This window comes from Bombina bombina, chromosome 12, assembly GCF_027579735.1.
Source record: "Bombina bombina isolate aBomBom1 chromosome 12, aBomBom1.pri, whole genome shotgun sequence".
Classification (NCBI taxonomy): Eukaryota; Metazoa; Chordata; class Amphibia; order Anura; family Bombinatoridae; genus Bombina; species Bombina bombina.
In genome coordinates, this window is record NC_069510.1 from 66,418,873 (window position 1) to 66,445,989 (window position 27,117).

Here is a 27,117-nt window from a genome sequence, read left to right on the forward strand (position 1 = left end):
CAATAGTTTGGATTTTGAAATATTTGTATATTTGCAACTGAAAAATGGGACAGCTTGGAGTGGGGATGGGACCAAGTGTAGACAGCAATAGGTTATGTCATAAAGCTTATACATGTAACCTTAAAGGGACATTTAAACAGACAGTAAAGTCATAATTAGACACTCATGATTTACACAGAGCATACAATTTTAAGCAACTTTCCAATTTACTTCTATTATGTAAAGGGATAGGAAAAACAAAATTAAACTTGCATTATTCAGATAGAGCAGGTCATTTTAAGACTCTTTAAAATTCACTTCTATTTTCAAATGTGCTTTGTTCTCTTAGTATCCCTTGTTGAAAAAGAATACGCACATATCCTACACTAGTGAGAGCTAGCTGCTGATTGGTGCATGCACAAAATTTGTCTCTTGTGATTGGATGACTAAATGTGTTCATCTTGCTGGAAGTAGTGCTATGCCGTTTCTTCAGCAAAAGATAACAAGAGAATGAGACAAATTTGGTAATGAAAGTTAATTGTAACGTTGGTTAAAATTGTATGTTCTATCCAAATCATGAAAGAAAAATTGGGGGTTTTCTGTCCCTTTAATTTGCTTCCTTCTCTTGTTATCCTTTGCTGAAAGGTTTATCTAGGTGATCTCAAGAGCAGCAAAAAAACCTAGGTTCTAGTTGCTGATGGCTGCATATATACACCGATTGCCATTGGCTCACCCATGTGTTCAGTTATTATCAGTTATTTGTAGAGCGCCAACAGATTCTGCAGCGCTAAAAACCAGTAGTTAAAAAACAGTAGTGCATTGCTGCTCCTTCAACAAATGATACCAAGAGAATGAAACAAATTTGATAATAAAAGTAAATTAGACCATTGTTTAAAATTGTATGTTCTACCTAAATCATGAAATACATTTTTGGGGTTTCATGTCCCTTTAATTCCTGGGTACAGCTACAGTAGCACGGTCACTATGCAAGTGTCTGTACTTCTATACCTGCAGCCCTCTTTAAAGCCCCCTATTTAACCCATTATAGAAGCCAGTTGGTAAAACTGCGCTTCCTTATACTGTGTGCCGCCAGCGCACGGTTGGTTGCATCCTGTGATAGAAGCAGTGAACTTTCACAGATCACTAAGGTTACTGGAGTTTTGACAGCTACTTTGGATTATCTCACACAATAGAAAACAGAAGCTTGACATATTTCCAGTTTTTTTTTAACACAGTTTAAAGGGACAGTTCACCCCAAAAATTCTCCCATTTAAATTGTTCCAAATTATCCATTTTACCTGCTGGAGTGTATTACCCTTATTTTGGCCTTTAAAATAGCGGATTAGTTTGTGGTTTCCCAACCTATACTGAAAGTTTTGATACTGGAGTCTCAGCTATTGAATAGCCTAAGTAAACACAGCCAGCAGAAGAAATTACACTCCCAGTGGGGTGCAGGATAGTTAAGTAATACAATGATAATTTTCCATTGTTCTCTCTAAGTATTGAGCTTTAGTTTTACAGACAAATATAAGATAAGGAAGCAAGTCTGTGTACACAAAGTGATAACATAATGAGATCTGATATTACCTTTAAGCTCAACCCATTGTAATAGGCTGTGGTTTAAAAGCACAAAACCAGCTATTTCATATACACAAATAAACCTGAAAATGCAATTTCTCAAATATTTTATACTCTGCAGCTGGTATAACAAGTCATTGAAAATACATTAATATAGAAACAATTTTACAGTGTACTGTCCCTTTAAAGTTACATAATAAATATAAAAAGCCCACAGGAATAATATAAATAAATGCAGCCACAGCAAATCTAAACAGCTCCTGCTCTGTATTGTGCAAGTTAAACGGAAGGGCACAGTAATACTTGTCAAGAAGACAACAATATCACAGATCTGTGCATGTGCACTGCTTGTGTCACTGTGTGAATGAATACTTTAACTTCAAGATGGTGGCGCCCAGTGTGAAGATGCCCAGTTTCCCTAACCAGCACTTGTAAAGGGTTAAAAAGAGAATGGCTTTGAAGAGAGATGCAGGAACAAGAGGTACAAACAATAGCATGGTGATTAGTAACCAAAGTAAAGTAGTTAAAGGTACAGTAAAGTCAACATTAACAACTTTCCAATTTACTTTTATCATCAAATTGGCTCTGTCCTCTTGGTATTCTTAATTGAAAGCTAAACCTAGGTAGGCTCATATGCTAATTTCTAAGCTCTTGAAGGCTGCCTCTCATCTCAGTGCATTTTGACAGTTTTTCACAGCTATACAGCACTAGTTCATGTGTGCCATATAGATAATATTGTGCTCACGCCTGTGAAGTTACTTATGAGAGGGCACTGATTGGCTAAAATGCAAGTCTGTAAAATGAACGGAGATAAGGGGGGCAGTCTGTAGAGGCTTAGATACAAGGTAATCACAGAGGTAAAAAGTATATTACAATAACCATATTGGTTGTGCAAAACTGGGGAATGGGTAATAAAGGGATTATCTATCTTTTTAAACAATAAAAATTCTGGAGTAGAATTGTCCTTTTAAGTCCAGCAGTTTAATGCCCCTTTAAATGTTTTATATATAGCACCATCAGAAAGGTACTACAGTACTGTAATCAAAAAGGTAATAATTGTCGTTTCAAATACATTTAGACTATTATTAGCATTTACATTTTCGAATACAAAAAAAAAACCCAAAAACAAACAAAAACACAAAATTGTTTAACATTGTATGTCCTATCGGAAATCATGAAAGAAAAATGGTGGGTTTCATATCCCTTTAATTTTCACCTCAATTTCATATTCTCTACAATCTCAATTTAATTTTAACTTTGTTAAAATAATTTGAGCTTTGAGCAACTTCCAAAAGATTTCTTACATTGTTAAGGCTCTGAACAAACTGTACCTCAACCATACATACGAGAGAAAAAGCAGTCGTCTAATGGGGACCAATATTAAATCATAAGGATAATGAATAAGAAACCCCAGTAACGCAAAATATAAAGCATATAGTTTCAATAAAAACCTGTGTATAGGAGTAAACACGAGCCCTTTAGAATGTTAGCTCACAAACTTAATTGAACAGGCCTGGACTAATTTGTTAAAATGTAGAAAACAAAATACATTTTTAGCTTCCATATGAATAATATGGATTGCCCAGTAATAATACAAGCACCAAGGTATGACACAAGCAGCAAATGACTTTGCCTTTGCTTGTTCTAATTGTTGTAAGATTCATAGCAGCGATTTAACTCACTGGTTGCCAGGAACACTCAATATGGCTCTTACCATCATGGGTCCAAGTCAATGTGATGCTTTTGATCCCGGAATTTTTTGAGCTGTTCTCTAGAAGTTGTTTAAAATTTTAGTTCCTATCTGAATCATGAAAGAAACATTTTGGGTTTCATGTCCATTTAAGGTCACTTGGGTTGAAAACAACTGCTTTAGAGAACATGCCAAAAGTATCATAAATGCAATGGCTCCACCTAGTGGTAAATAGAGGGCACTTTAAATTACGGTGTATCAATACAAAATATCAACAACAACAAGAAACAGCAACATTATTGTAGATATTATGTAATTAGAGATAAACACTACTTTAAAGTGATGATAAACTTGATAGGACTCATTTATCCTAACAAAGTATCAATCAATATTAGTCTAACATCATTTTTAGAATTTTCCTAAGTGTCAGTTCAGGATATGTATGCTTGTTGTTACTCACGCTCCCCCACCAGCCCGGCCCCCCTTCTCGCTTACTTCCTTTTTTGTTTTTTACTCTGAGATTATTAAAGAGCCAATCCCAAGCATAGTCGTATGGCTCACTTATTCTAATATAATTTCTTAACGCATGCGTCTTCTCATTGAATTTGCTAGATGCCTTTAGCCAACCACGTTTCCCTAATTTAGTGCGCATGTGCGGTTACACTGGGGCTCAAGAGCGTGTATCTGGTAAAATGTGTAGAGTAGGTAGGACTGCCCTACACATCACTAGAATACTGAACAAGGTCATTGATGGGGCGGAGGGAAGGCTCCTGATTGGCAGGTGATATAATCTAATATAATAAAACTTAAGTCATTTTGATAAAAATAATAATGCTGTTTACTTTCTTATAACATTGTAAGTATGGCAACAATGCAAACAATAATTAGAGTTGACCATCACTTTAAGGTCAGTCACAGTTTAATGTCACTTTATAATCTGCTCACCAGGCTTCTCTTAATTTGAGATACAATCTTGACTGTTTAAAGATAATTAAATTAGGTATTCTATCCATGACAGTAGGGATGCAGGCATTATTGGATTAGTAAGAAATAGTTCCAAATGACATAAGCAACTACAACAAAAGGGACAGCTCATCTAAAAATGTAGTTCCCAGTCATCCATTTTACCTGCTGGAGTGTATTCAGTTGTTCACAAGTAGCTAATTTACCCTTATTTCAGCATTTGAAATAGCAAATTTTGCCTGGGGTATCCCAACCTACACTGAAAGATTCTAGAATGAAAGGGACATGAAACCCAAAATTGTTCTTTCATGATTCATATAGACAATACAATTTTAAACAACTTTCTAATTTACTTCTATTAGCTAATTTCATTCATTGATTCTCTTGATATCCTTTGTTGAAAAGGCTCTGTCACTACTGATTAGTGGCTGCACATAGATGCCTTGTGTGATTGGCTCATTCATGTGCATTGCTATTTCTTTGACAAAGGTCATCTAAACAATTAAGCAACTTAGATAAAAGAAGTAAATTGTAAAGTTGTTTAAAATTTTATTCTGCATAGGGATGCACCGAAATTTCGGCTAGAGCTGCTGTTTGAGTTCATTACTTGACTTACTGTTTTGCATATAATAATAGTTTTCTAGGACTATACTTTATTTTGATAATTAGTAAAAAAACAAACAAACAAAACAAAAAAACTGGTTAAATCTGATTCTGTTACACAGAACTAAATAAAGAATAATACTAGCAATGCACCAAAACTTGGGCCGCCAAAAATGTGCAATTCCAATTTCGGCCCAAAAAGGGCCAAAATGGCTAAAAATGTACAGCCCTCCCCTGTTCTATTGAGTTACATGTATATCCTTAGCATAAGGTGAGCAGCACAGCACTGGCATGGTACACAGAGCACACACATAAGTACCATGACATAATGATATTTGAAACCAGCAGTGCCCTTTTTTTTTTGTATAGAAGGAAGGAAATCAAAGTTCTGAAGACAGTTTTCAAAGGGGGATAAGTTTTTTTAAAACACTTTATATTATCAGACACAGCCCTAAGCAAACACAGTGAATATGTATAAGCCTTATATACAGTTCTCATACATCAGCCTCTTCTGCGTAGACATTCTATTCGCCTGAGGCAAATATGCGTGCACACTATATATGCATAAGCCCCACAGTTGGTACAAATTAGCACCCACCAGACAGTGTATACAAAAAAGCACAATAACTTTCTATAACCACCTTGCACGTAAGGTCGTAGCCAAGTCTGGTGGTCCTGATAGGTGACAGGCAGACTCCATTTGGGGCTCCGGGAATATAATATGACAGGGGCAGTGTGAGACCCGAACCAGGAACTAGGCGGAGATACGATGAGAGACGATCAGGTGCAGCCACGCCCATCGCACGGATAACTACACCCAAAAACAAAACACATGTCCACCTCGTATTGTTGTCTGGCTATAAAAACACGCTCTCTCTTGTAGAGGTCCACCAGTTTCACTGCAGAAGTGACCACGCCCATTTGTTGAAGCTTTCCCGCTTACAAGCTCTCTCAGCTACACACACACACACACTAAATTAAAAAAGAAAAAAAAAATTTGGTTTCGGTTTTCGGCCAGGGGCATCCTGAATTTTCGGTATCGGTTCTGGTCCAGAATTTTCATTTCGGTGCATCCCTAATTCTGTATCTGAATCATGAAAGAAAAAATTTGGGTTTCATGTCCCTTTAAGTCCAGGCTATGGACAGACAATGTAAACACAGTCAGAAGAAGACATTACACTCCCGGTGGGGTGTAGAAGAGATAACAATTAAAATTTGTCATTGTTCTCTCTAAGTATTGGGCTTTGGTTTACAGACAGATAACAGATAAGGAAGCAAGTGTGTGTACACAAATTGATAACAAAATGAGATCTCATTTTACCTGCAAGCTCAACCCATTGTAATAGGTTGTGGTTTTCAAATTGTATTTTCTTTCTGAATTATGAGCTTGGGCAGTTGGGCACCCTCTAAATTGGATTAAATTGTTTATTGTTGTCCCGTTTGATAGGTTTGGTTACCCTTAAATTTGTATTTCATGTAACAACAACTAAAATATTTAAGCAACAAAATTCAAGTTAAAAGGGATATGAAACCCCCAAATGTTCTTTTGTGATTCAAATAAAGCAAACAATTTAAAAAAAAGTTTCTGATTTACTAATATTAACAAATTTGCTTTGTTCCCATGATATTCTGTGTTGAAGAGATACCTAGGTAGCATCTGGTGCACTACATAGCAGGAAATAGTGCTCTTGCTAATGGATAACATTCTTGCAAAACTGCTGCCATAAAGTGCTCCAGAAATGTGCACGTTCCTGAGCCTGCGTCCTGGCTTTTTAACAAAAGATACCAAGAGAGCAAGAACATTTGCTAATAGAAATAAAGTGATTTCGGCAGGAGCTTCCGGTGAGAGCGGTGCTGCTAGTTACGCTGTACTCTTGAGATCAGGAGCGTGGAATTTTTGCCCCAGCATCTTCAGCCCGTTATACCCAGTCTGATCTGGGATCTGCAGCGGGACCTTAGGCTGCGTTTAAGCCTGTGCCGTGGAAGCTCCTAGTTGGATGATAAGCCCAGCAGTGGATACCGCATTTGCCGTCGAGGAATAATACAGGCAGAGAGGAGTGGCGCGCCTGTCAAAGGTGGTCAAGAAGCCAATTCCTGCTGAACTCCCGGGTCACGTAAGTGGTGCAGCCGCTTGTAGGTCGGAGCCTGACCGCGGAGGGATCTGTGGGCAGTGCCTCCTCCTCGCGGTGGAGAGCACCATCCGGTCGCAGGAGAAGGGTCACACTGAGGCTTGAGGAGACTCCGGCTCTGTTGCTGTATACTCCAAGGTGGGGTCGTAAAGTTTTAAAGCTCCCTGGTAAGAGGTGCTTGTTTTTGGCCATCATTTGATGTTTTGGAGTTAGAGTGTACCAGGGAGAAGAATATAGGAGTGCTCAGACCCACCTGTTACTATTCTGTGTTTGAATAACTGCAAGATTGGTGAGGAGCCCTCTATTACAAGTAGCTGTTTATTTAACTTCTACCCTGCTACTATTTGGTTGGAATAAGCATGCAAAGCTGTTACAAGGGTAGTTATCCCTTTCTACATCGCAGTATGCTGGTGCTTGTATAACTTCAACTTTGCCAGAGAGTTATTAGGAAGAGCATTCCTCGCTGGTCCTTTTTTTGTGGCTTAATATATATTGCCCTCCTGTTTAGATCTGAGAACTTGCCAATATCTCCTAATACAGGAACAGCTGGTGGAACTATTTAATATTGGATGAGTATTTCTCATTTATTAAGCTAGCTTGTGGAACTCTTTCTTATTTGGAGGACGCTGAATCCTTGTTTGGCCCCTATCATGTTTGGGGGAAAGGAAGGGGAGAAAGGAGATAAAGGAGGAAGGTTATATAAGGGGGGTCTAGATGGAAAAGAAAAAGGAACTTTCAAGAGACACTTTAAGAAGAATTTGGAAGAAGTAATGTGAAAAAAAAGAAAAGAAAAAACATAATTTATGCTTACCTGATAAATTCCTTTCTTCTGTAGTGTGATCAGTCCACGGGTCATCATTACTTCTGGGATATTACTCCTCCCCAACAGGAAGTGCAAGAGGATTCACCCAGCAGAGTTGCACATAGCCCCTCCCCTCTACGTCACCCCCAGTCATTCGACCAAGGACAAAAACGAGAAAGGAGGAACCAAGGGTGTAGTGGTGACTGGAGTATAATTTAAAAATAAATACCTGCCTTAAAAACAGGGCGGGCCGTGGACTGATCACACTACAGAAGAAAGGAATTTATCAGGTAAGCATAAATTATGTTTTCTTCTGTTAAGTGTGATCAGTCCACGGGTCATCATTACTTCTGGGATACCAATACCAAAGCAAAAGTACACGGATGACGGGAGGGATAGGCAGGCTCTTTATACAGAAGGAACCACTGCCTGAAGAACCTTTCTCCCAAAAATAGCCTCCGAGGAAGCAAATGTGTCAAATTTGTAAAATTTGGAAAAAGTATGAAGTGAAGACCAAGTTGCAGCCTTGCAAATCTGTTCAACAGAGGCCTCATTCTTGAAGGCCCAAGTGGAAGCCACAGCTCTAGTGGAATGGGCTGTAATTCTTTCAGGAGGCTGCTGTCCAGCAGTCTCATAAGCTAAACGTATTATACTACGAAGCCAAAAAGAAAGAGAGGTTGCCGAAGCCTTTTGACCTCTCCTCTGACCAGAGTAAATGACAAACAGAGAAGACGTTTGTCGAAATTCCTTAGTTGCCTGTAAGTAAAATTTTAGGGCACGAACTACGTCCAGATTATGTAGTAAGCGTTCCTTCTTTGAAGAAGGATTTGGACACAAAGAAGGAACAACAATCTCTTGATTGATATTCCTGTTAGTGACTACCTTGGGTAAGAACCCAGGTTTAGTACGCAGAACTACCTTATCCGAATGAAAAATCAAATAAGGAGAATCACAATGTAAGGCTGATAACTCCGAGACTCTTCGAGCCGAGGAAATAGCCATTAAAAATAGAACTTTCCAAGATAACAACTTTATATCAAGGGAATGGAGGGGTTCAAACGGAACGCCCTGTAAAACGTTTAGAACAAGATTTAAACTCCATGGTGGAGCAACAGTCTTAAACACAGGCTTAATCCTCGCTAAAGCCTGACAAAAAGCCTGAACGTCTGGCACTTCTGACAGACGTTTGTGTAACAGAATAGACAGAGCTGAGATCTGTCCCTTTAATGAACTAGCAGATAAACCCTTTTCTAAACCTTCTTGTAGAAAAGACAATATCCTAGGAATCCTAACCTTACTCCAAGAGTAACCTTTGGATTCACACCAGTATAGGTATTTACGCCATATTTTATGGTAAATCTTTCTGGTAACAGGCTTCCTAGCCTGAATTAAGGTGTCAATAACTGACTCAGAAAACCCACGTTTTGATAAAATCAACCGTTCAATTTCCAAGCAGTCAGCTTCAGAGAAGTTAGATTTTGATGTTTGAAAGGACCCTGTATCAGAAGGTCCTGTGTCAGAGGTAGAGACCAAGGTGGACAGGATGACATGTCCACCAGGTCTGCATACCAAGTCCTGCGTGGCCATGCAGGTGCTATCAGAATCACTGATGCTCTCTCTTGTTTGATTCTTGCAATCAATCGAGGAAGCATCGGGAAGGGTGGAAACACATAAGCCATCCTGAAGTCCCAAGGTGCTATCAGGGCATCTATTAGGACTGCTCCTGGATCCCTGGATCTGGACCCATAGCGAGGAAGCTTGGCGTTCTGTCGAGACGCCATGAGATCTATCTCTGGTTTGCCCCAACGTCGAAGTATTTGGGCAAAGACCTCCGGATGAAGTTCCCACTCCCCCGGATGAAAAGTCTGACGACTTAAGAAATCCGCCTCCCAGTTTTCCACTCCCGGAATGTGGATTGCTGACAGGTGGCAAGAGTGAGACTCTGCCCAGCGAATTATCTTTGATACTTCCATCATTGCTAGGGAGCTTCTTGTCCCTCCCTGATGGTTGATGTAAGCTACAGTCGTGATGTTGTCCGACTGAAACCTGATGAACTCCCGAGTTGTTAACTGGGGCCAGGCCAGAAGGGCATTGAGAACTGCTCTCAATTCCAGAATGTTTATTGGCAGGAGACTCTCCTCCTGACTCCATTGTCCCTGAGCCTTCAGAGAATTCCAGACGGCACCCCAACCTAGAAGGCTGGCGTCTGTTGTTACAATTGTCCAGTCTGGTCTGCTGAATGGCATCCCCCTGGACAGATGTGGCCGAGAAAGCCACCATAGAAGAGAATTTCTGGTCTCTTGATCCAGATTCAGAGAAGGGGACAAGTCTGAGTAATCCCCATTCCACTGACTCAGCATGCACAATTGCAGTGGTCTGAGGTGTAAACGAGCAAATGGCACTATGTCCATTGCCGCTACCATTAAGCCGATTACCTCCATGCATTGAGCCACCGATGGGTGTTGAATGGAATGAAGGGTGCGGCAAGCACTTTGAAGTCTTATTAACCTGTCTTCTGTCAGGTAAATCTTCATTTCTACAGAATCTATAAGAGTCCCCAGGAAGGGAACTCTTGTGAGTGGAACGAGTGAACTTTTCTTTTCGTTCACCTTCCATCCATGTGACCTTAGAAATGCCAGTACTAACTCTGTATGAGACTTGGCATTTTGAAAGTTTGAAGCTTGTATCAGAATGTCGTCTAGGTAGGGAGCTACCGAAATTCCCCGCGGTCTTAGTACCGCCAGAAGAGCACCTAGAACCTTTGTGAAGATTCTTGGAGCTGTAGCCAATCCGAATGGAAGAGCTACAAACTGGTAATGTTTGTCTAGAAAGGCAAATCTTAGATACCGGTAATGATCTTTGTGAATCGGTATGTGAAGGTAAGCATCCTTTAAGTCCACTGTGGTCATGTACTGACCCTCTTGGATCATAGGTAAAATTGTCCGGATAGTCTCCATTTTGAATGATGGAACTCTTAGGAATTTGTTTAGGATCTTTAAATCCAGGATTGGTCTGAAAGTTCCTTCTTTTTTGGGAACCACAAACAGATTTGAGTAAAACCCTTTTCCCTGTTCCAACCGTGGAACTGGATGGATTACTCCCATTAACAATAGTTCTTGTATGCAGCGCAGAAACGCTTCTCTCTTTGTTTGGTCTGTCGACAACCTTGACAGATGAAATCTCTCTCTTGGAGGAGAGTGTTTGAAGTCCAGAAGGTATCCCTGAGATATTATCTCTAGCGCCCAGGGATCCTGGACATCTCTTGCCCAAGCCTGGGCGAAGAGAGAAAGTCTGCCCCCCACTAGATCCGATCCCGGATCGGGGGCCCTCAATTCATGCTGTTTTAGTGGCAACAGCAGGTTTCCTGGCCTGCTTGCCCTTGTTCCAGGACTGGTTAGGTTTCCAGCCTTGTCTGTAGCGAGCACCAGATCCTTCTTGTTTTGGAGTAGTGGAAGTTGATGCTGCTCCTGCTTTGAAATTCCGAAAGGAACGAAAATTAGACTGTCTAGCCTTAGGTTTAGCTTTGTCTTTAGGTAGGGCGTGGCCCTTACCTCCTGTAATGTCAGCGATAATTTCTTTCAAACCAGGCCCAAATAAGGTCTGTCCCTTGAAAGGTATATTAAGTAATTTGGACTTAGAAGTAACATCAGCTGACCAGGATTTTAGCCACAGTGCTCTGCGCGCCTGAATGGCGAATCCGGAATTCTTAGCCGTAAGTTTAATTAAATGTACTACGGCTTCCGAAATGAATGAATTAGATAGCTTAAGTACTCTAAGCCTGTCTGAAATGTCGTCCAGCGTAGCTGAACTAAGATTCTCTTCTAGAGACTCAATCCAGAATGCCGCTGCAGCCGTGATCGGCGCAATGCATGCAAGGGGTTGCAATATAAAACCTTGTTGAACAAACATTTTCTTAAGGTAACCCTCTAATTTTTTATCCATTGGATCTGAAAAGGCACAGCTATCCTCCACCGGGATAGTGGTACGCTTAGCTAAAGTAGAAACTGCTCCCTCCACCTTAGGGACCGTTTGCCATAAGTCCCGCGTGGTGGCGTCTATTGGAAACATTTTTCTAAATATCGGAGGGGGTGAGAACGGCACACCGGGTCTATCCCACTCCTTAGTAATAATTTCAGTTAGTCTCTTAGGTATAGGAAAAACGTCAGTACTTGTTGGTACAGCAAAATATTTATCCAACCTACACATTTTCTCTGGTATTGCAACTGTGTTACAATCATTCAAGGCCGCTAACACCTCCCCTAGTAAAACACGGAGGTTTTCCAGCTTAAATTTAAAATTTGAAATATCTGAATCCAATCTGTTTGGATCAGAACCGTCAGCTGCAGAATGAAGCTCTCCGTCCTCATGTTCTGCAAGTTGTGACGCAGTATCTGACATGGCTCTAACATTATCAGCGCACTCTGTTCTCACCCCAGAGTGATCTCGCTTGCCCCTTAGTTCTGGTAATTTAGCCAAAACCTCAGTCATAACAGTAGCCATATCTTGTAATGTTATTTGTAATGGCCGCCCAGATGTACTTGGCGTCGCCATATCGCGCACGTCCCGGGCGGGAGATGCAGGTACTGTCACGTGAGGCGAGTTAGTCGGCATAACTCTCCCCTCGTTGTTTGGTGAAATTTGTTCAATTTGTACAGATTGACTTTTACTTAATGTAGCATCAATACAGTTAGTACATAAACTTCTATTGGGCTCAACCTTGGCTTTAGTACAAATAGTACAGGTCTCATCTTCTGAATCAGACATGTTTAACAAACTAGCAAATAAACTTGCAATTTGGAATACTATACAATAAAATTACAATGAAAAAAAACGACTGTGCTTGAAAAACACTGAGTATATATAACAGATGAAATCAATCAGCTTTGTAAAAACAAATGTAACTTAGCAAAGGATTGTATCCAGAAGCAAGAATTAACTAACCCTGAGGCATAAAAAAGTTAAAGATAAACGTTTTTTACCACAGTCAACTACAATCTTACAGCTCTGTTAGATTACTTCCCTCAAATTAGCTTTGAAGCTCCCTGGGTTCTGTAGAGATAACCGGAACATGCAGGAAAAAACAATGAGCTTAGACTGAAATTTTTGATGCGTAGCAAAAAGCGCCAAAAAGGTCCCACCCCCTCACACACAACAGTGAGAGAGATTAAGCAACTGTCATAATTAGATCCAGCAACTGCCAAGTGGAAAAATAGTGCCCAAACATTTTATTCACCCAGTACCTCAGAAAATAAAAACGATTTTACATTCCAGCAAAAACGTTTAACATAATTAAGAGTTATTAAAAAAAAGCCTATTGTATTCCTATTAGGCTAAAATCTTACATACACAGTGTAATTCCAGAGAAGTACCATTCTCCAGAAAACAGAAATGTAAATTATACATACATGATATAATGTCGGTATGGCAGTATTTTCTCAGCAATTCCATTGTTAGAAATAAAGGACTGCTACATACCTTTTTGCAGAATAAACTGCCCGCTGTCCCCTGATCTGAAGTTTTACCTCTCCTCAGATGGCCGAGAACAGCAATATGATCTTAACAACTCCGGCTAAAATCATAGTAAAAAACTCTGGTAGATTCTTCTTCAAACTCTACCAGAGAAGGAATAACACGCTCCGGTGCTATTAAAAAATAACAAACTTTTGATTGAAGAAATAAAACTAAATAAAATCACCATAGTCCTCTCACACATCCTATCTAGTCGTTGGGTGCAAGAGAATGACTGGGGGTGACGTAGAGGGGAGGGGCTATGTGCAACTCTGCTGGGTGAATCCTCTTGCACTTCCTGTTGGGGAGGAGTAATATCCCAGAAGTAATGATGACCCGTGGACTGATCACACTTAACAGAAGAAAGTGGTTTATCTGTGTCTGCCTGACCTGCTGTTAGCAATTCTATGTTTTTTTTATTTTCCAGTATAAATTCTACCAAAGTTCTTTATTGCGAATATATGGTGTTTTGCTTAATGAGAATGAGGGATATGTGCCTTATTTAAACCTATATTATTGCTGGTCTGCTCTTTGTAACAGATATCTGTATATGTTAAAGGCCTTAATTTCACAGTTCACGTGTTTATAATAATATATATATAAAAAAAAAAAAAAGGAGGGAAGAAGGAAAAGGTGGGGGGCAATTTGCATCAAGAATAAACGAGGCAGAAAACAGGATTTCAGACCTGGAAGATCGAGCTAATGCCCAAGACAATTTAGTGCATAATCAAGAAGTTAAAATCTCTAGTTTACAATCCCGTCTGGAAGATCTTGAAGATCGTTCCAGGCATAATAATATCAGAATTGTCGGTTTGCCAGAAACCTCTGATTATGAGGATCTTATGAAGGTTACCTCCTTATTACTAACTAAAGCGTTAGGCTTCCCTGAACAGCAACTCCCGCTAGTAGTTGAAAGAGCACATAGGGTTGGCCCTAGGAAATCAAGTACTACTCCTCCTAATAGGAGCAGAATGTGTATTTTTAAGCTGCTTAGATACCAAGACAAGGTAGAACTTCTAAAATTATATAGGAAGTCAGAGGTATTTATATTTGAGAAAAATAAACTGTTACTGTTTCAAGATTTCTCGGTAGAAACATCTTCTAAGAGAAAGCAAATGATTCCCTACTATGCTAAGATCACCAGTAAAGGCGGGAAAGCTTGGTTAACATGCCCTGCAAAGATCATAGTGGAAGATAATGGTATTAGACGGGTTTTAAATAATCCTCAAGAGGCCCAGGAATTTATTGGTGGTTTATAGCACATTGGAGAAGGTATCTATGGTTTAATATAAACTTAAATGTATATGACCGAATTTCTACTATGTCATCACTGTTTACAATGTTTTTTTTATATTTTACATTTTGCTTCTGTATTTTTTTTTTTAATCTTTCTAAAAATTGATATTTGGAAACTGGTCGAAATTTATTTGTTGGTGAAAATACGGCATAGTCTGCTATATGCGTTGACAATGGGAAGTTTTATCTCATTTATTCTTTTGTGTTTTTTTTTTTGTTTTTTGTTTTCTCTCCCCTCACTCCTCCTCCCCTCTCTGCCGGTTACATCTCTTATTCAGTGTCTCTGGGATAAAACGTTATACTAGATCTATATATATTCTACTTAGAAGTAGGTATCACATATGACGGCGGCCAAGATTAAAATACTCTCCTGGAATGTTGGGGGCATAACGTCCCCAAGGAAACGCAAATTATTAGGTATCTTGCTAAATTTAACCCCGACGTAGTAATGTTGCAAGAAACACATCTCAAAGAATCAGAACTTTTGAAATTGAAATGTAAATGGGTGGGTGAATGTGTTGCTGCTCCGGCAGTTAAAAGGAAATCCAGAGTTGCGATCTTGCTTCACAAAAATTTAGACTATATTATTATAAGAATGGAGACGGATCCAGAGGGAAGATTTAGGATTCTTCAAATTCAGATCAATGGCTGTAATTTTGTTTTATGTAATGTGTATGGTCCCAATTCATTTTCCCCTGTATTCTGGGATAGTATTAGGGGCAAATTATTCCCCTTCACAGCAGGTAATTTAATATTAGGAGGAGATTTTAACATGTCTCTGTGCCCAGTACTGGACAGATTGTCATTAAAGAATACACGAGAATATGGTAAAATGGCAAATTATTTTAAAAAATTCTGTCATGAATTAAATCTAGTTGACATATGGAGACTTAAAAATCCAGATGTGCGCAGTTTTACATGAGAGTCAAAAGCTCACATGACGTTTTCTAGAATTGATATGTTTCTGATTTCTAAATCACTGGCGCTGTGCAGATTAGAATCTAACATTCATGACATTGTGATTTCAGACCATGCCGTAATCTTACTGACACTCTCTGCTACGGCCCCCCCTAAGAATCAAAATATTTCATTTTTTTCCCCCCGCTTCTTGTCTGATAAATCCCAGATTTATTAACTGGTTAAAACAGAAGTGGAAGGATTATACTACATTTAGCATAAGTCAATTTAGTAAAATTGAGATTTTCTGGGAGGCAGCTAAAGCTGTACTGAGGGGGAAAATTAAATCCTATCTAAGTAGTTGGAGAAAGAAAGCCCTGGTGATGGAATCGCAATTAGCTTCCCAAGTCAGGAACGCGCTTAGGAGGTTTTATATAGATAAATCCACGGGCAATTGGGATAGATATTGTAAGCTTAAAAGGGAAAGGGATATCTACTTAAAACAAAGATTGCAGGAAGAAGAACAGAAAATTAACTATCAATTCAGGGGATTTTATGGGAATTCTGCAAAGTTCTTGGCCAGGCTAGTAAAAATTAGGAAGAGTAGAAATCTCATTTCAGCTATTAAATTCGATAACAGAAAATATACTAATGCTGAGGATATTAGTAAAGTATTTTTTAAGGTCTTTCAACATCTTTATTCAGAATAAAATATTAACTCGGACAGCGCTACGAATTTCTGGACTAAGGTTAAACTGCCAAAGATCTCTGAGGAGGATTTGTTAGGACTGAATAGACCTATTACAGAGGAAGAGGTTTTAGAGGCCATTCAACTAGCTAGTATTAATAAAGCCCCAGGGCCGGATTTTTTACCAGTAGAATTCTATTAAATTTTAAAAGAAGAAGTACCCCTAGTCAATTTATTTAATTTCTATTTCTCTTCTAGTAATGTAATGTCAAGCCATTTTTCTGCCGCACGTATATCACTGATATTGAAGAAAGGTAAAGATCCGGAGGATCCAGGGTTTTATAGACCGATATCAGTCCTCAATGCAGACTATAAATTATTGACGGCTATTGTGTCATCCGGACTAGCAAAGTTGCTGGATAAAGTCATTCACCCAGACCAGACAGGGTTTATGAAAGATAGGAATTCTCTTAAAAATATTCGGAAAGTTACATCTTTTTTAGATTATGTTTGGAATTTAGATTTAAACAGTGATGAATTTAAACGGGTTAGTGAATCAGCAATTCTTACTGTTGATGCAGAAAAAGCATTTGATGCAGTTAATTGGATCTACTTATTTACAGCATTAGAGAGATTTGGATTAAAAAATCAGTTCCTTGAGTTTATCCGAAATTTATATAATAACCCTATCTCACATCTATGTATTAATGGTTGCCTCTCTCCAAACATATCACTCAAAAGAGGGACTAGACAGGGATGCCCCCTCTCCCCGTTACTTTTTAACTTAGCATTAGAGCCTTTTGCTATATGGTTGAGGGATAGCTTACCCGGGATCCCGCTAGGGGCGGCTAATTTAAAAACTCTTCTCTATGCGGATGATCTGCTGATTTTTCTTGATAATGTACAACAGTCTATTCCGTTAGTTTTACGATTATTTAACTCTTTTTCATCATTTTCAGGTTACAAAATTAACTTTGATAAGAGTGAACTTCTTTGGCTCCGTAAAAATGGTTCCAAATGGGTAGATCATCCATTTAAAGTGGTGGAGTCTTTTCGATACCTGGGTATTGTCTTACATAGAAACCCTGCAAAGTGGTATAAACTAAATTTCCTGCCTGTTTTGAAGAAAATTAAAAATGACTTGAAAAACTGGTCCTCTCTTTTAATCTCTATGTCAGCTAGAGTTAATTTAATAAAAACAATTATTTTTCAGAGGATTTTCTCTCTCTTACAAAACCTCCCACTTTTATTGTCCAATAGAGACATCCTGGATTTACAGTCCTGGCAATCTAAATTTATCTTGGGCAACAAAAAGCTGCGGATTGGGTTGAATAGACTAATGCAAAAACGGTCTTCGGCAGGGTTGGCTTTACCAGATCTAAGATTATATAATTGGGCTTCTTTAGCTAAGCTGGCATTTGACTGGATTACGGACCTAAATAGGTTTGTTTCCTTAGAGTGAGAAACATTCTTGATTGCCCCTTTCTCGTTAAAGGTGATCTTACATTGCTCTATAAAAATTTACCCTCTAATATAAGTAAATTGATTTCTATAAAAAAATGTCATTTTAGCCTGGCATAAAATTTGCAGGGTCTTAAAAATGTCTCCGTCATTTTCGGAGTTTCTTCCGATAATAGGTAACCCAGAATTTACCCCTGGCATAAATCAGATGGCTTTTAGACGATGGGCGGATTTAGGTTTAGTTTATGTGCATCAGATATTTGATCTCAATCAAATGTTTACTTCGGAGTCTCTGTTTCAGAAGTTTAATTTACCTAGCTCGAAACTATATGCGTATTTTCAGCTGCGGCATTATGTTTTTTCTCAGAAATGGGATATTACAGCTCTTTTGGATTGGGCTGATATTAAGAATAGAATTCGTCGATTTTCATTGGGAAGCTCTTCAATATCATTGATCTATGATATTTTACTGGCTAAACAGGGTGAATTATTTGAAGATAAATTATTCAATTTCTGGCGAGGGTTTTTCCCCTCTCTAGAGGAGAACAGGATAGAGCAGAGTTTTTTGGAGTTAGAAAAGTTACAGATCTCTGTATCATGGAGAGAATCACATCTAAAATTAATCAATAACTATTATTTGTCACCATATAAAATGTCTAGATTTTACCCTACTCAAGTTTTTGGGTGTTCCCGTTGCTCATTTAATAAGGCTGATATTTTTCACATGTTCTGGTCATGTCCCAAAATTCAACAATTCTGGCAGAAGATCAGGTATTGGTATAGCAAACATTATAAAGATCTGAGCCAGTTTGTAGCAGAAGAAATATTCTTCTTAACTAATGCCGATTCCCGTCCTAGGAGGGTGATAAAAGCTTTAAATACAATTATTTTGACTGCAAGACATTTAATAGTTAAAAGCTGGAAAGATCATGTAGCTCCAAGTTTCTCTCTTTTTCATAAAGAAATTCAAGGTCAGATTTTATTTGAGTCCTATCATACAAAATTCTTAGTGGAAAGTAGAGTGAAAATCTTCCTTCTGGATTGGCTTCCGCTAATTAAGTCTTATTCATTTCCCATTCAAAGACGCATCATTATGCCTTTTTTAAATACCATTGCATTTTTAGAGCTGGTTATAGCTAATCTATTTACCCCGGCATGGTTAGCTAGTTACAGGGAGATAGCCCTGTGAGATTTGAATCTTTAGGTAAATAGAACACCCTCTAGTAATGTACTCTGAATAGATGCCCGGCCGAGGGAGGAGGATGATCCCCTCCTTCCTTCCCATATTTTTTTTTTTATTCCCCCTTTTTTTTTTTGTCTTTTAGTTTTGATTGGTGGTATTATAAAAAGGAGGGTTTTTCCTTCCCTGAAACTCCCAACAGTACAATTAATTCTCCTTGAAAATGGATGTTAGAAGTGAACTTTAATTTTATAATATATGTTAGTTATAGACATAATATAAATTGTATGTCATTGTATATTTTTCTTGTAATTATTTTCACTTCCCTTCCGATGTTTTTTTTTTTTTTTCTCTTTGCCCTTTCGGAAGCATCCTGCGTGATGCAAGGGAAAAACATAATTTATGTAAGAACTTACCTGATAAATTCATTTCTTTCATATTAGCAAGAGTCCATGAGCTAGTGACATATGGGATATACATTCCTACCAGGAGGGGCAAAGTTTCCCAAACCTAAAAATGCCTATAAATACACCCCTCACCACACCCACAATTCAGTTTAACGAATAGCCAAGAAGTGGGGTGATAAAAAAGTGCGAAAGCATATAAAATAAGGAATTGGAATAATTGTGCTTTATACAAAAATCATAACCACCACAAAAAAAGGGCAAGCCTCATGGACTCTTGCTAATTATGTTTTCTTTCATGTAATTAGCAAGAGTCCATGAGCTAGTGACGTATGGGATAATGATTACCCAAGATGTGGATCTTTCCACACAAGAGTCACTAGAGAGGGAGGGATAAAATAAAGACAGCCAATTCCTGCTGAAAATAATCCACACCCAAAATAAAGTTTAATGAAAAACATAAGCAGAAGATTCAAACTGAAACCGCTGCCTGAAGTACTTTTCTACCAAAAACTGCTTCAGAAGAAGAAAATACATCAAAATGGTAGAATTTAGTAAAAGTATGCAAAGAGGACCAAGTTGCTGCTTTGCAAATCTGATCAATCGAAGCTTCATTCCTAAACGCCCAGGAAGTAGAAACTGACCTAGTAGAATGAGCTGTAATCCTCTGAGGCGGAGTTTTACCCGACTCAACATAGGCAAGATGAATTAAAGATTTCAACCAAGATGCCAAAGAAATGGCAGAAGCTTTCTGGCCTTTTCTAGAACCGGAAAAGATAACAAATAGACTAGAAGTCTTACGGAAAGACTTAGTAGCTTCAACATAATATTTCAAAGCTCTAACAACATCCAAAGAATGCAACGATTTCTCCTTAGAATTCTTAGGATTAGGACATAATGAAGGAACCACAATTTCTCTACTAATGTTGTTGGAATTCACAACTTTAGGTAAAAAATCAAAAGAAGTTCGCAACACCGCCTTATCCTGATGAAAAATCAGAAAAGGAGACTCACAAGAAAGAGCAGATAATACAGAAACTCTTCTGGCAGAAGAGATTGCCAAAAGGAACAAAACTTTCCAAGAAAATAATTTAATGTCCAATGAATGCATAGGTTCAAACGGAGGAGCTTGAAGAGCCCCCAGAACCAAATTCAAACTCCAAGGAGGAGAAATTGACTTAATGACAGGTTTTATACGAACCAAAGCTTGTACAAAACAATGAATATCAGGAAGAATAGCAATCTTTCTGTGAAAAAGAACAGAAAGAGCAGAGATTTGACCTTTCAAGGAACTTGCGGACAAACCCTTATCTAAACCATCCTGAAGAAACTGTAAAATTCTCGGTATTCTAAAAGAATGCCAAGAAAAATGATGAGAAAGACACCAAGAAATATAAGTCTTCCAGACTCTATAATATATCTCTCTAGATACAGATTTACGCGCCTGTAACATAGTATTAATCACAGAGTCAGAGAAACCTCTTTGACCAAGAATCAAGCGTTCAATCTCCATACCTTTAAATTTAAGGATTTCAGATCCTGATGGAAAAAAGGACCTTGCGACAGAAGGTCTGGTCTTAACGGAAGAGTCCACGGTTGGCAAGAGGCCATCCGGACCAGATCCGCATACCAAAACCTGTGAGGCCATGCCGGAGCTACCAGCAGAACAAACGAGCATTCCTTCAGAATCTTGGAGATTACTCTTGGAAGAAGAACTAGAGGCGGAAAGATATAGGCAGGATGATACTTCCAAGGAAGTGATAATGCATCCACTGCCTCCGCCTGAGGATCCCGGGATCTGGACAGATACCTGGGAAGTTTCTTGTTTAGATGAGACGCCATCAGATCTATTTCTGGAAGTTCCCACATTTGAACAATCTGAAGAAATACCTCTGGGTGAAGAGACCATTCGCCCGGATGCAACGTTTGGCGACTGAGATAATCCGCTTCCCAATTGTCTATACCTGGGATATGAACCGCAGAGATTAGACAGGAGCTGGATTCCGCCCAAACCAGAATTCGAGATACTTCTTTCATAGCCAGAGGACTGTGAGTCCCTCCTTGATGATTGATGTATGCCACAGTTGTGACATTGTCTGTCTGAAAACAAATGAACGATTCTCTCTTCAGAAGAGGCCAAAACTGAAGAGCTCTGAAAATTGCACGGAGTTCCAAAATATTGATCGGTAATCTCACCTCCTGAGATTCCCAAACTCCTTGTGCCGTCAGAGATCCCCACACAGCTCCCCAACCCGTGAGACTTGCATCTGTTGAAATTACAGTCCAGGTCGAAAGCACAAAAGAAGCCCCCTGAATTAAACGATGGTGATCTGTCCACCACGTTAGAGAGTGTCGTACAATCGGTTTTAAAGATATTATTTGAGATATCTTTGTGTAATCCTTGCACCATTGATTCAGCATACAGAGCTGAAGAGGTCGCATGTGAAAACGAGCAAAGGGGATCGCGTCCGATGCAGCAGTCATAAGACCTAGAATTTCCATGCATAAGGCTACCGAAGGGAATGATTGTGACTGAAGGTTTCGACAAGCTGAAATCAATTTTAGACGTCTCTTGTCTGTTAAAGACAGAGTCATGGACACTGAATCTATCTGGAAACCCAGAAAGGTCACCCTTGTCTGAGGAATCAATGAACTTTTTGGTAAATTGATCCTCCAACCATGATCTTGAAGAAACAACACAAGTCGATTCGTATGAGATTCTGCTAAATGTAAAGACTGAGCAAGTACCAAGATATCGTCCAAATAAGGAAATACCACAATACCCTGTTCTCTGATTACAGACAGAAGGGCACCGAGAACCTTTGTAAAAATTCTTGGAGCTGTAGCTAGTCCAAACGGCAGAGCCACAAACTGGTAATGCTTGTCCAGAAAAGAGAATCTCAGGAACTGATAATGATCTGGATGAATCGGAATATGCAGATATGCATCCTGTAAATCTATTGTGGACATATAATGCCCATGCTGAACAAAAGGCAAGATAGTCCTTACAGTTACCATCCTTACATAACGATTCAATATTTTTAGATCCAGAACTGGTCTGAAGGAATTCTCCTTCTTTGGTACAATGAAGAGATTTGAATAAAACCCCATCCCCTGTTCCGGAACTGGAACTGGCATAATTACTCCAGCCAACTCTAGATCTGAAACACAATTCAGAAATGCTTGAGCTTTCACTGGATTTACTGGGACACGGGAAAGAAAAAAATCTCTTTGCAGGAGGTCTCATCTTGAAACCAATTCTGTACCCTTCTGAAACAATGTTCTGAATCCAAAGATTGTGAACAGAATTGAACCAAATTTCTTTGAAAAAACGTAACCTGCCCCCTACCAGCTGAGCTGGAATGAGGGCCGCACCTTCATGTGGACTTAGAAGCAGGCTTTGCCTTTCTAGCAGGCTTGGATTTATTCCAGACTGGAGATGGTTTCCAAACTGAAACTGCTCCTGAGGATGAAGGATCAGGCTTTTGTTCTTTGTTGAAACGAAAGGAACAAAAACGATTATTAGCCCTGTTTTTACCCTTAGATTTTTTATCCTGTGGTAAAAAAAGTTCCTTTCCCACCAGTAACAGTTGAGATAATAGAATCCAACTGAGAACCAAATAATTTGTTACCCTGGAAAGAAATGGAAAGTAGAGTTGATTTAGAAGCCATATCAGCATTCCAAGTCTTAAGCCATAAAGCTCTTCTAGCTAAAATAGCTAGAGACATAAACCTGACATCAAACTCTAATAATATCAAAAATGGCATCACAGATAAAATTATTAGCATGCTGAAGAAGAATAATAATATTATGAGAATCATGATCTGATACTTGTTGCGCTAAAGTTTCCAACCAAAAAGTTGAAGCTGCAGCAACATCAGCCAATGATATAGCAGGTCTAAGAAGATTATCTGAACACAGATAAGCTTTTCTTAGAAAGGATTCAATTTTCCTATCTAAAGGATCCTTAAACGAAGTACCATCTGACGTAGGAATAGTAGTACGTTTAGCAAGGGTAGAAATAGCCCCATCAACTCTAGGGATTTTGTCCCAAAATTCTAATCTGTCAGACGGCACAGGATATAATTGCTTAAAACGTTTAGAAGGAGTAAATGAATTACCCAATTTATCCCATTCTTTGGAAATTACTTCAGAAATAGCATTAGGAACAGGAAAAACTTCTGGAATAACCACAGGAGATTTAAATACCTTATCTAAACGTTTAGAATTAGTATCAAGAGGACCAGAATCCTCTATTTCTAAAGCAATTAATACTTCTTTAAGTAAAGAACGAATAAATTCCATTTTAAATAAATATGAAGATTTATCAGCATCAATCTCTGAGACAGAATCCTCTGAACCAGAAGAGTCATCAGAATCAGAATGATGATGTTCATTTAAAAATTCATCTGTAGGGAGAGAAGTTTTAAAAGATTTTTTATGTTTACTAGAAGGAGAAATAACAGACATAGCCTTCTTGATGGATTCAGAAACAAAATATCTTATGTTATCAGGAACATTCTGCACCTTAGATGTTGAAGGAACTGCAACAGGCAATGGTACTTTACTAAAGGAAATATTATCTGCATTAACAAGTTTGTCATGACAATTAATACAAACAACAGCCGGAGGAATAGCTACCAAAAGTTTACAGCAGATACACTTAGCTTTGGTAGGTCCAGCACTAGACAGCGATTTTCCTGAAGTATCTTCTGACTCAGATGCAACGTGAGACATCTTGCAATATGTAAGAGAAAAAACAACATATAAAGCAAAATTGATCAAATTCCTTAAATGACAGTTTCAGGAATGGGAAAAAAATGCCAAAGAACAAGCTTCTAGCAACCAGAAGCAATGAAAAATGAGACTTAAATAATGTGGAGAAAAAAGCGACGCCCATATTTTTTTAGCGCCAAATAAGACGCCCACATTATTTGGCGCCTAAATGCTTTTGGCGCCAAAAATGACGCCACTTCCGGAACGCCAACATTTTTGGCGCAAAATAACGTCAAAAAATGACGCAACTTCCGGCGACACGTATGACGCCGGAAACGGAAAAGATTTTTTGCGCCAAAAAAGTCTGCGCCAAGAATGACGCAATAAAATTAAGCATTTTCAGCCCCCGCGAGCCTAACAGCCCACAGGGAAAAAAGAGTCAAATTTTTGAAGGTAAGAAAAAATGATTAATTCAAATGCATTATCCCAAATATGAAACTGACTGTCTGAAAATAAGGAATGTTGAACATTCTGAGTCAAGGCAAATAAATGTTTGAATACATATATTTAGAACTTTATAAACAAAGTGCCCAACCATAGCTTAGAGTGTCACAGAAAATAAGATTTACTTACCCCAGGACACTCATCTACATGTTTGTAGAAAGCCAAACCAGTACTGAAACGAGAATCAGCAGAGGTAATGGTATATAAATAAGAGTATATTGTCGATCTGAAAAGGGAGGTAAGAGATGAATCTCTACGACCGATAACAGAGAACCTATGAAATAGACCCCGTAGAAGGAGATCACTGCATTCAAATAGGCAATACTCTCCTCACATCCCTCTGACATTCACTGCACGCTGAGAGGAAAACCGGGCTCCAACTTGCTGCGGAGCGCATATCAACGTAGAATCTAGCACAAACTTACTTCACCACCTCCATAGGAGGCAAAGTTTGTAAAACTGAATTGTGGGTGTGGTGAGGGGTGTATTTATAGGCATTTTAAAGTTTGGGAAACTTTGCCCCTCCTGGTAGGAATGTATATCCCATACGTCACTAGCTCATGGACTCTTGCTAATTACATGAAAGAAATTTGGATTTGTGATCTGTACTGTTGGAAATAAAATTAAAAAAAATAAAAAGATAATAGAAATAAATTAGGAAGTTGTATTTCAGATTTAAAGGGACATAATACTCATATGCTAAATCACTTGAAAGTGATGCAGTATAACTGTAAAAAGCTGACTGGAAAATATCACCTGAGCATCTCTATGTAAAAAAGGAAGATATTTTACCTCACAATCTCCTCAGTTCAGCAGAGTAAGTTCTGTGTGAAAAGTTATACTTCACCTGCTCCCAGCTGCAGGTAAAAAAAAAAAAAAAAAGAAGAAGAAATGAACAGCAGCCAATCAGCATCAGCAGTGCTGAGGTCATGAACTCTTACTGTGATTTCATGAGATTTGACTTAACTCTCATGAGATTTCATAGTAAGCTTCCTTTACCTGATTGGTGAAATAATATGAGAGTTCACGAGGCTCATCCTTTCAGCTGTCCCAGGACAGACACACTAAAATGCTGCTTAGAAATCCTTTACAATGGGAGGTGGCTACTGAGGAACTTTTGAGGTAAAATATCTTTCTTTTTTACATAGAGATGTTCAGGTGATATTTTCTAGTCAGCTTTTTACAGCTATGCTGCATCACTTTCAAGTGTTTAAACATTTGGGTATTATGGCCCTTTAATGTTCCTTTTAAACTGGTCTCTGATGCAACATTCTCTAATGAGCAACTAAATGCTTCAACTATGTATATGAATATCTTTTATTTTGTAATATAGTGAATTACTTTCCTATAATTAGAATATGAACCCCGTACACTTTCATTGGTTCACAGAAAATAAGATAAAAAAAAGTCTCATGTGACTTGCGATGATCCCTACAAAAAGCAAAAACAAACCTTTGTCAAGATTGGTTGTTATTTGGCATGTTCCATCAGTAGTCTCCACATAGCCTTGGATACAGGAGCCACATTTTGTAGATCCAGGGGAACAGAACGTTCTCTTCAGTAGTGTGCAATCTATCTTTCTGGGACAGGGGTCAGCTGGGGGGAAAAAAAAAAAAGTTTTAAGGGAAAATGAAATTCTAAACAAGATGAATAAACAGATGATTTGCTTCATGTAACATTCACATCCAAAACATTGTCTAACCATCACTCCATGTAGGGGGGTAGACAATTAGTAATTCCTCATACAACATACATACAAACACACACACACACATATGCCTTTAAGAGTATTGCCTTTCAGAAATAAGTTACACGTTTATTCTCTTCTGTTCTTATAGCAGATGCTCTTCATCTAGAAAGAGGGGGATGTAATGTTCCAATAGACATATTTCTAGTCACTAGTGTGAGAATATTTGCCTGTTATGATAATAATATGATTGACATAACGTTATACACACCTTCTACACTAACAGTTTAATTATTAGAATTGCTAAGGGAGGGGGGGGGGGTCTTTTGGGTAACATCTGAGCGAGAAGTCTGATTCTGCACCTGTTGAACCTGCTTGCCTGTGTTGCACTGAATAATAATAAATCTCAGTGCTGTTGCATGCTATTAATGTTTTATCCAAAACCCAAAGATAAGTAATACATTTATAGTTTACAGTACAGTAAAACAAAGCTGTTATTAATCACTCCTTTGTTTATTATGAACTTATTGCAATAATACACTATTATTATTCTACTGCATTCTCTTGCGTCAGTTTCCCTTTTTCAGTGATATCTTAAAACCTAGTTTTCGCTTCCCCAGCGCCAAAATCCCAAGGCAGAACATGCTGTGATTTGAGAGGTCATCGCAGAAAATGCAGCATGTCATAAGAAAGAACAAAACATATGCAAGAACTGCTTTCACTTTGCAGCGCTGCTCCACATCAGACTGAGCAAAGGAAACAAAAAATTTATTCTAAGACATCTTAAAAACAAACTTTTTTCTCTCTCTCTCTCTCTGCAGCTAATTTGCAATGCAATTTTCAACTGCTGCAATTTATTATAGATCTTTAAAAATGGTTTGATTCTATAGTAAAAGGGACACTAAGGGCTAGATTTATCAAAGGCTAGGCAAACTCTGTATGTGCTCCGCCTGTAACTGCGCCCCAGCTCGCCTCCGGAGAAGCGCACATGTGCGCCTGAATTTATCATAAAAATAGAGGTAACTTTGTGC

The 27,117-nt window shown here is 38.6% G+C and overlaps 1 protein-coding gene across 1 annotated transcript in view; it reads right to left on the reverse strand.

Moving 5' to 3' along the window:
• Window positions 1-27,117, reverse strand: part of NPDC1 (neural proliferation, differentiation and control 1) — a 198,620-nt gene that overhangs the window by 64,239 nt on the left and 107,264 nt on the right. Inside the window, exon 2 of the mRNA XM_053696086.1 lies at window positions 25,852-25,995. Within this exon, the coding sequence (XP_053552061.1) occupies window positions 25,852-25,995 (144 nt within the window). The remainder of the gene's footprint in view (window positions 1-25,851; window positions 25,996-27,117) is intronic.